Source organism: Chaetodon auriga, chromosome 9 (assembly GCF_051107435.1).
Source record: "Chaetodon auriga isolate fChaAug3 chromosome 9, fChaAug3.hap1, whole genome shotgun sequence".
Classification (NCBI taxonomy): domain Eukaryota; kingdom Metazoa; phylum Chordata; class Actinopteri; order Chaetodontiformes; family Chaetodontidae; genus Chaetodon; species Chaetodon auriga.
Window position 1 is genome coordinate 24,984,391 of NC_135082.1, and position 10,050 is coordinate 24,994,440.

Here is a 10,050-nt window from a genome sequence, read left to right on the forward strand (position 1 = left end):
ACCACAACAGAAGGGGAATAACACCCAGCTGAGGGGCCGTGAACATATTAAAGGCCATGAAACTGCCACTGTACAAAAACAGCCAATCAAATTGGAAAGTTCTGTCATAAAATCAAACATCCACCGTTTGAACAACACCTACTCGTCCAAACTGACAGCTCCGTGCAGTGAAGTGTTAAACTGACGAGTCTACGCCAACAAGCATTTTTAGTGTGAACATTTATGGTTCCAAAAAAAATGAATTTAGTAGTTTCTTCTCAAACCTAATATTTGTGGTTTTGAACCAAGGCCTCAGCTGTGGTGGTTTTCGAGCTGCACAGAAACCCAAGAAAACGGCTTTAATCTTAAATTCTCACAGAAAGCAATGAGGCCAAAGAGCTTTGAAAGGATCTTCCATAATATCAGGACGCGATTCATTTAGATACCAGTTTGTTATTTTCTGTGTCCACTCAGAGCGAGTTTCAGCAGCGTCTCTCAGCTCTCACCTGCTGCGTGATGCACTTTGAACTCCGAGAAGGTGGATGGATTTGAGTCATAGGCAGCAACATAAAATGAACCTTTGAAATACTGCCCTTTTGATTTGGCTCATCTGTATCCAATCTCGAGTTGTGGCTCAACATTTGAGCAAAATGAAAGGAATCTATGTAAATTCTATATTCTGGGACTTTAATTTGGTACAAACTGAAGATACCGTCTTCAATAAAACACAAGGCGTGCAGCCATGCCTAAAAATGTAAAGAAAAGAAATAACTAAGAGTGACACTTGTTCAACTCGGAAAAAAAAAAAAAAAAAAAAAAACGTATTAAGTACCATGAACATCTTGAGGACTTCGTCAAAGTTGAGATTTTGGGAATCTAGGACTCTTTGAACTCATATTTCTCTTTTTACACCATTAAACATTTCATGTGGAATATTTTTCAAAAGCAAACAAAAAAAAGTGGATATCTCATCTCAGGACGAAACTTTTCATATTTTCCACCTGATGTTCCTTCGCTGTCTCGAACAGGTTATCAGAACTTTCACAATCAGTGGCAGGCATCCTCAAAATAATAAACAGGCGTCTGACGGCTCGGAAAAACACGTCACTACAATATCCTGTTTATTTTAGCAAGGCATTGCATTTTGGTCAAAGCCAGACTTCCGCTGTATATTACAATTAATCAGTAGGAGCAGTTTTCCTTTAAGATGATCAGAGCATGTAGGTAAAGCAGTGTTCTACTGTCTCTTCTTCAGACGGTGACTTGGTTCAGCAACTCAAAACATGAAGTGAGAGTGACTTTTACTGAGTTACTCATCTCAAGTTCACGCTTGTCATTTCTATCTACAGTACCATTATTCTGGTTAGTCGGCATCAGCTTAGTCATATGACTTTCACTGTCTGTTCCCTGACATCTGACCATGATTGACATGTGTTTCTGTGCAGAATGTAGAGCTGTACACAGTGTACTGAAAGTCACTGAGATTTCTGAAACCACTACACGAGCACCTCTACAGGTGCTGCACAGGGTTCGAATAAAGAGGCACTGAAACATTGTGAATCTATGGGGAGCTTTTCTTTCATGCACATGGACACACTGAACTCTTAAAACCTGAGGTTATATGTAATTTAAGCATTATACGAGCACCTGTATGCATGTAAGAGTTACAACAGACAAACTATGATCAAATATATTTATTTGCATTGTAGAAAAAGCTGTGCAAAGATACAGTATGTTAAAATATTTATTTACACACCAAACAAGTCTAAGTCCCCAGAAAGCTACTGTATAAACTGACAGAATCAAAAGGTGAATCTCAAGAAGGTCTCACATCAAGACTCAACAGGCTCAGTAAAGATTGGTCTTCTTCATTATCCTCAGGAACTCGTGCTCGTTGACCTCACCATCTCCGTCTCGATCTGCCTCGTCAATCATTTCCTAAAAGGATAAGAAACAAAGTCTACTGTGGGATGTTCAAAACCAGAAAGGTTCAAGTGAATCGAGCACTGAAAGCTACGCTTCATACATCACATGTGACAGACACGGAAAAACCCTCACTCTCTTCTGGTCTGACAACATGTGTCGTGCGGGGCCACAGTTCCTCAGAAATAACCAACCTAACACAAAACTTGTCTTTTACGTAACGTAAAAGGAACCACTGTAGGAGATGAGAGAAGAGACACGAGCGTGTGAAGTGCCACAGTCCTACATTCAGATAACTTCTCTGTGGCTTCTTCACTTTGGTGCTTCTTAATTCAAATTCAGCCAGTGGACAGAAAAGTGTGTTCACAAACATCCTGCACCACACTCCACGTAAACAGTTCATTCAACCTGAAAGATGCCGTATGCACATGTTCTATACAACAGTACAGTATCAGAAACTAGCATATTACTGGAAACTACAGTTTGAGGAAAATGAACCCTCCTTCTGGTATTTTAAAACAACATTTGCCACATGTTAAAAATGTATTTGTGGTGATCAACCATGAGGCTGTTCTGGCACACAGACAGTCATTAGGTTAAAAAATAAATAAATAAATAACCCAACGCTGTTGCTCATAATCAAATTACTCTGATTACAAGTGGAAAGGACAGTGTGTAGGAGTCTTCTGCTTTGTCGACCCGTGGTCTCCTCCTGCTCCTACACACTTATCGATTCACAGGTGTGCAAAAGTTTTGCTCTTTTGAAAACAAGAACTATAAAAAAAATGATGTCTCAGTTAGATTACAGGTTCCGTTTTTATAATAAACCTGAACACTCTTGTTCTCTGTCAAAGAAAAGAAATTACAAAACAGTAATTAATTGACAAGCTAATGACTTTTACATGAGTGCAGCAGTCAATCCGCAAATGCATCTGCATCACTTAAAAAGAAGTGCTTATTAAAAGAGGTTAACTGGACAACTGTGTGTACTTTTGAATGCAAGAAATAATGAATACGAAAAAGCGGAACATCTTTTTAGTTTGGGGCTCGTCCAACAAGTGACACGTACTACACTGCAAACAATGCATGTCATTAGAGTCAACAATACCTGTAGTTCTTCATCTGTGAGGTTTTCACCGAGCTCCTTGGCAACTCTCTTCAGATTTTTGAATGAGATTTTTCCAGTGCAGTCGTCATCAAACAGCCGAAAAGCCTTCATTATTTCTTCTGTGGAGTCCTTTTCACTCTGTTAACAATGGTGACATGACAGACCCAGAGACTGTCTCTCTCAAATGGCCGGGACAGATGTATGCTAAGGGAGACATTTGAGGCTAATCTAATGTAATCTAACTAAAGCTCAGTGCATTTTCTGTGACAGTTCAAAACGAGTGTCATTTGCATGAAAGGCATTTGTCTATGTTCAAATACAAATACTGTAAAAGACTTAGAGGAAACCTGTTTCTTAGATACTGTTGTTTTAAGAGCAACTGGAAATGACTTTATGGCTTTATTTCATATGTCTATTAATTGTCAGACATAGTCTTTCTGTGGCTAGAACTGACAATTTTCAATTTCTAAGAAGTTTCCAGGTTTTGTCTAACACCTGTATTACACTCACCATTTTCAGTGTCATCATACTGAGAAAGTCACTGAAGTCAATTGTTCCAGAGCCTTCTTTGTCAATGTCTGCAATCATTTTCTTGATTTCTTCTTTCTTTGGTTCAAAGCCCAGAGCTCTCATGGCAACCTGTGGCACAAATACACAACAAACGTCAGACCTCAGGCTGTGGCCCCATTAGAAAGATATCTGTGAAGGTATATATACACTGAACAACAGTTTATCCAAAGCATACTAAAACAAAAAGTAACCTTTAGCTCTTTCACGTCTATTGTTCCAGTTCCATCTGTGTCAAAGAGATCAAATGCCTCCTTAATTTCTTGCTTTTGCTCCTCAGTCAGTTCGATTTTGGGACATGCCTTTTTCCTTTGGCCAGCCGAAGAGGCTGGTTTGCGGTAACCTGAAGCCTGAAACAAACACAAACATCATACAAGACACCCAGTTTGCAGGGAAACCCACAGGTAATGTTTTTACGAATTAGTCAACTGTTGCTATCGTGCTAAGTTAGCTAGCTAACGTTAGCGCCCATGCTGCTCCACCGGACCAAACAAACAAGTTTTCAAGCTGAAATAAACAGCTTTATCTAGCTGTGTGCCAACTTTCAACTTCTAAAAAAGTTATTACAGCGTATATAGTACATGCTAGGCGTTTATATGATGGATTACCATTTAAAATAACGATTCTGCAAGGACAGCTTCGATGCACAGTGTTAGAAAATCGGATGTCAACAAACAGGCACAACGGCTGTATTCAAATGACATGAGAGACGGCCAATAGAAACCATGAAAGCGCCGTAGCGCGAGCGTATTATCCAATTGCAAATAACAATGGGCGGGTTGTAACAGTGCTCACCAATGGTTGAGATCGGTTTTTTTGTCTCCCAGCAACCAATACTCAAATGCGCATGCTCAGGTAATCACTTGAGCCGGGACAGCTGGGCAGTGGAAGCTACGTGTGGGAACATAGACAATATTATACACTGTTAAATTAAGGTAACATTATACTCTTATTGAATAAAAAAAAAAACCCGTTTGTTTCGCAGAAGCATCTTTTGGAGACACCCCCGCGGTCTTAGCTCACTTTAGCCTCGTTATGAACAGACTGAATTTAGAACTAAAGCAATTTTCAGAAGACATTAGCTTGTTAGCTTAGCGTTCAAGCTGCTGTTAGTGTGGTATACAGGCTAATTGCAAGTCTGGTGAGCTGTATCTCTCAATGGCACCTGCCCGTTTTGACGCTGTGGTGCTTGTGTGTTGCACAGTTTTGATTACTGTTACAGCTGCTGTTGCATCTACGTGGTTGACCCATTTTCAAAGCTGATCACATGTTTTATCAGAATCTGTGAAAATCGTATTACTATAGATCTCAGAAAAATGCAGTGGAGTGCAAAATTCCAAGTATGAAGTTAAGTCAACCTCAAATTTGAACCTGCATTCATTGCTTGAGCGTCTACTTATTGTCCACTGCTGCTTGTTACTGTGTAAGTTTTAACACAAATCATGTTAACTTTGCAGTCTTTCTCACTAGAAAGAGAAATGTGGGGGTTTTTTTACTTGGTTGAAGGTGAACAAATGTAAAATTTCTCTTGTCCCCCTAAAACTCAGGCACTTCAAGCGATGCTGGGAAGTGCTATCCTAAACCATCGACAACATGTGGGACTGCAGAAGCTCTCAGCGCTGGCAGGAATCACACATTCCTCCTTGGGCCCCAATAAAAAGTACAAGTTTATCCAAGATGACACGAGTGGGGAGTCAACTGTTGTTTGCTCGTGCTTTCGCATCTTTGAGAACCTGGAGCTGACCTGCGCGGTGGGTCAGCTGGTTTACGAGACTCTTCAAGCCCACCAGAAGGTCTATCATACAGGGTCGGGATGTCTACTGTTCCTCGCAGGAGCGTGGAGTCGCGCTGCGTTGGAGTGCCTTCAAAGAGGAATTTCAGTAGCACACATCGTCTCGGCTATGTCTGAAGGGATGGATCTATGCTTGGATGTTTGTAAGAGAAGCAGTGTCTCAACTGAGGCTCTTGGCATGGAGCAATCAGAGAGCTGCACTGCAACATTTCATGGTTTAGAGCGTCACCTGTCAAAGAAACCCATTGTGGAGGCTTCACAGGCATCATGCCACATGCAGGAGACAGCAAAAGTTGATCACAAGACTCTTAACAGCAGCAGACAAAGGAAAGTAAAGCTCAGCAGACATTTTTATGAGGCCAAGTCTGAAAAAGTCTCCACTGTGCTGGAACCTCATCAGCCTAAGCATCCTGACATTGCACATATTGCTGCGGGATTGAGTCACGGTTGTATTGATGCAATGAATTTAGCAGTCGAAGCCAGCAGAATACAGTCAAGAAATAATCAACAAGATATCAGCTCTTCCACTTTTGATGTCACTAAAGTGGTCACATGTGTGTTACCTGGTTTAACAGAGGAGCGTGCGTGTGTTGTACCAGGCTGCGTTGTCCTCTTATCTGCTGAACAGGCTTCAGTTGTACAGCACTTGAAGGAACAGCGCGTGAAGGTTGCTCTAGTTAACGGAGATTTATCAGATACCTATCGCCATCTTGGCTTTAACAGGCCAACAGGTATACAGTGTGTGAGTGACCAGTCGGATTTGTCAAGTTCCAGCAAAGAAGAAGAGTGGATGACAAAGGTTGTGACACTTCTGTTGAAGCTGGAAGTGAACCTCATATTAGTCAGTGGGCTTGTCAGTGAGAAAGTGATTCTACGCTGTTGCAGACATCATATACTTGTGGTGGGAAAAGTGAAGGCCTCAGTTTTGAAAGCATTCGCTAATACAACAGGAGCTGTTCCAGTGACTTATGCCACACAGTTGAGTGAGCACTGCGTTGGCATTGGGGTGAAGGTTGTGATATGGAGGGACCTCAGCACCCATGAGAGGAAGCCTTCAACTACTGTGAATATTTGTACTGGTGAGAACAGTGAACTGGTCACAGTGGTCCTCACAAGCTGTGTTAACGGCAAGCTGCAGGCCCTGGAGGATCAGTTTTGGGCGTGTGCTTACCGTTTACACCACATGCTGAAAGACAAAGTCCTCCTGCCTGGTGCTGGAGTGACGGAAATGCTTTGTATTCATCACCTTCAAGAGCAAGTGGAGCGCCATGTCAAGCATCACAGAGAGAGGAAAGGGGAGCAGCAGATCAAAGCAGGAACAGCGAACCCTTACAGGGGTGTTGTGTTGCACCTCATGGCAGATGGCTTAATAGATTATGTATCCACTGTAATGTTTAACACTGGAAGGATGTCAAAAGTCCAAGCCAGGACTGCAGTGAGCCAACAACTCCAGGAATGTAATGACAATGTAGGCATTGCTACAAAGCTCTCACAGCTTTTCTTGGATGGTGGACAAGATGAAAATGCAGATGTCTCAAGATTAAAGTCCAGTGAAGCACCTGCAGTAAAAATCTATGATAATCTGAGTGTGAAGCAGGAGGCATGGAGGAAAGCCTTAGATCTGGTGTTCCTGGTTTTACAGGCTGATGCAGAGGTCATCACAGGCACTGACCGAAAGGCCGATGAAAATTTGATGCTGTTATGACAGACATGCAGCATTCATTGGCTGTTAGTCTCTTTATTAATTCGACAGCAAAGATGTATTTAAAATGTGATTTCTTTCTATAACTGGCATGAAGTTAAGAATAGAATAAAGGTTTTTTTTGGTTTTTTTTTAAATCATTTTAGTGAATCGATTCTTCTTACTTGCCACCACTTGGGGGCGACAGATGATTATATGACACTGTAGTCAATCCGAGGCTTTCACTGTGAGCTGCTGCTCACACATTGGGTCTGCATTCTGATACTGCTTTTAAAAGGAGTGCAAAGGTGAAACTCACAAATATTTCGGTGTCAAATGTGTCCACTGATTGAAATTAAATGGAAATTAAAGATCCAAAAAAGTTTTTTTTAAAGTGATAATTATTTGACCTTTAACCTTCACCATCCTGACCCCCAGGTGTTGGAAAGCTCTGACAAATGAAAACGGTGTCTTAGAAAACAAACATGAACTCAGGTCAGTTTTGAAGGCGTTGTGCATTATTCTCATAGGAAATTGACCTCATTTTTGGATTAACCAACGCTGACTTAGCTGAGACTTCTTGTGCACACCTTGTTTTCCTGCTCAGTTCAGCCAGGGAAAAACAAATAGCCTCCATGTCCTAAACCACAATTAAATTTCAGTCTCCTGGAGAATGAGAGGAATTTTGTTGCGCCAGTATATTTTTTAGTCTTGGGACGCTTCTGTTATGATATTTGCCTCAGTTTCACTGTGTGTCTACAGCCCGGCCAGCACCGTTCACATTGGACGCTGCTTCCCTGCCAACTGTGGTTTTATGACTTGCTCAGTCACAATAGCAATGTTGATGGAGAGGGAACGCCTCCAGGCAGAGTAAATGTTTTCGGTTAAGTTTTATTAGGCCCTGTCCTTTTCAAGAAGTGACTGAAAGGTAATAACAACTTCCGAAGGTCGTTTGAATTCTAGAAACCTTTTGTTAGCTACCTACATGACCACTGAAAGGTCACAGGAATATAACCAAGGCACCACGCTCTGACCTTTGCACTCCTTAGCACTACATAATAGTTGGTTCATCCAGGAATTTAACACTTTAAAATTATAAAAATTGAATTTAAAACCTTCATCTCAACCTGAAAAACTGTTATTTCAAAGAGAAATGTCTGCTTCTAAATCAAAAACAACCCAAAAACTGACCGTTCACATGAAACTAAAGCACGCTCTTGGTTATCTTTAGACTTTTTCCTATTGTGCACGCTGTATTTCAGAGGTGGCAGTTGCAGCAACCTGCGAGAACTTCCATTTCCTCTGAGATCGGAGAGCTTCTCGTCGCGTTCTAAAAATAGTTCAGTGAAATAAAAGCGTTACAAAGGTTTCACGGTGGAGCCACAGCAACCTTGACTCAGGCATCACTCAGCGGCGGCGCGGCCAGGAGAGGGTGGGGTGTGACATAACGTAACAAACACAACATTGAGAAGGAAAATGGAACGGCTAATTTGGTGAAACATCTGAGCCTCCAGGCTGATTCCACACTTCAGTGTCTGCCCCGTTCTGCATCTGCACAGAGAACCTGATGCATGCACCAGTATGTAGATTACCTTCAATATGTAAAACCTAAAGAAGTTTTATTTGTTAAGTGCTGGCTGATGGCATGTGTGGTTCATTTAATTTTCTGTCAGCATATTCAAAGTATGATCTCATTAACCAGCAAATCAACCATTTTTAACTCCAAGACAATTGACATTTTGCTTTAGGAGTTTCATTACATTTACATCTGATACTAAAACCTTTTTGCGTATAGAGATACTTGATTTTTTTTTTTGATTTTTTTTCAAGGAAAATAAAAGTTTCTGATTTTTTTTTAAACACTTAAAAATAAAAGTAGCACTGGTATTCACAGGACTGCAGTTGTAAGAGGTCAGTACTGGTGCCATACTGACACTGGAATGTGTCACAAGAATTTATTTTTAGACAAACGACTGGCAAACATAAATCTTGTCTTATTTTCCTCAGACAGTGTTTTGTAAAGAATTCCAGCCTCATTATTTGTAGCCATATACAGCCTCCTTTGATAGTACTGAATATGGTCTAATCACTCTTTTGATGGGGCTACAGATATTATGTATTCAGTGTACATCCATATAATTGACAATCCATTTACAAACCATTCTTTTCTTTCATAATTCATACAAAATTGAGATTGATGATTAGAGACACGCACAGATTGATAAATTGTGATTGGTGGTTTCTAGCATTATTTTGGTCTTTCTGTGTCTGCCAGCTTAAAGGCAGAGATCAGTGTTTGCCATCATTTTTTTTTTTTTGCACCTTCTGTTCCAGATGCAGTTTCAGAATTCTGTATACTAGAAGCATAGCAGTGCTGCATTGAGTAATGCAACTGGAGCATTTACATCTGGTTCACAAGACTGGTTGGAGTTCTTAAGACCCCAGTTACACCAGGTAAGCAGTCACCTCTTTCCCTACTTAACCTAAATGTGTTATCTCATCATGAGCTACTGACTCCAGCCTTGGAGTATGAATATTACAAATAACCAGTAACAATAGTGATGCAGTATCATCAGCATGTCCTTCAGAATTTACTCATATCAAGCATTCAAACCACGGGACACTGAAATCACAGAGGCTCATTGCACCAATTCTAACATACATGCACACTTGTGAAGGCCTTTATGAGTATCTACATGCTCCATTTTTAGTCTGCTGGCTGTTTGGTCTTTCTGGAAACTGACATCTTGGAAAAAGGGGGATTCTCAGCAGGGAATTTGATGGCAAAAATTGCTCCGATAAATGTTTTGGTGCGTCAATGAAATGTACTAAATAAGACAGAAGTGCAGTGTGGATGCTTGAAGATTAGGCGTGTGGTTGAAAGGGTGACTCGTTTGTGGTAAGCTGGTTTAGGAAGGTGTATCACTTTATATTTTTGTGCAGTTCCGTCTAATGAGGAGAATTCTTGCTTTCGCACTGTGCTGAACAGGTGGAAACAGG

At 40.9% G+C, this 10,050-nt stretch overlaps 2 protein-coding genes across 2 annotated transcripts; one reads left to right on the forward strand and one right to left on the reverse strand.

Moving 5' to 3' along the window:
• Positions 1-1,077: 1,077 nt before the first annotated feature.
• cetn4 (centrin 4) lies at positions 1,078-4,269 on the reverse strand. Its single transcript, XM_076739092.1, has 5 exons — positions 4,186-4,269; positions 3,772-3,927; positions 3,521-3,649; positions 3,011-3,148; positions 1,078-1,917 (listed from the first exon to the last, which is right to left on the reverse strand). The coding sequence occupies exons 1-5, from the start codon at positions 4,186-4,188 to the stop codon at positions 1,828-1,830; spliced, it is 516 nt and encodes a 171-aa protein (XP_076595207.1). The 5' UTR covers positions 4,189-4,269; the 3' UTR covers positions 1,078-1,827.
• A 165-nt stretch (positions 4,270-4,434) lies between these two features.
• bbs12 (Bardet-Biedl syndrome 12) lies at positions 4,435-7,196 on the forward strand. Its single transcript, XM_076739290.1, has 2 exons — positions 4,435-4,512; positions 5,125-7,196. The coding sequence occupies exon 2, from the start codon at positions 5,137-5,139 to the stop codon at positions 7,072-7,074; it is 1,938 nt and encodes a 645-aa protein (XP_076595405.1). The 5' UTR covers positions 4,435-4,512; positions 5,125-5,136; the 3' UTR covers positions 7,075-7,196.
• The last annotated feature ends 2,854 nt before the right edge of the window (positions 7,197-10,050 follow it).

Coding starts and splice junctions, on each gene's coding strand:
- cetn4 (XM_076739092.1), bottom strand. Junction 3,650..3,771: donor TAGACGTGAAAGAGCTAAAG/GTTACTTTTTGT, acceptor TTTGTGCCACAG/GTTGCCATGAGAGCTCTGGG. Junction 1,918..3,010: donor TCACAGATGAAGAACTACAG/GTATTGTTGACT, acceptor TTATCCTTTTAG/GAAATGATTGACGAGGCAGA.
- bbs12 (XM_076739290.1), top strand. CDS start 5,137: ATGCTGGGAAGTGCTATCCTAAACCATCGACAACATGTGGGACTGCAG.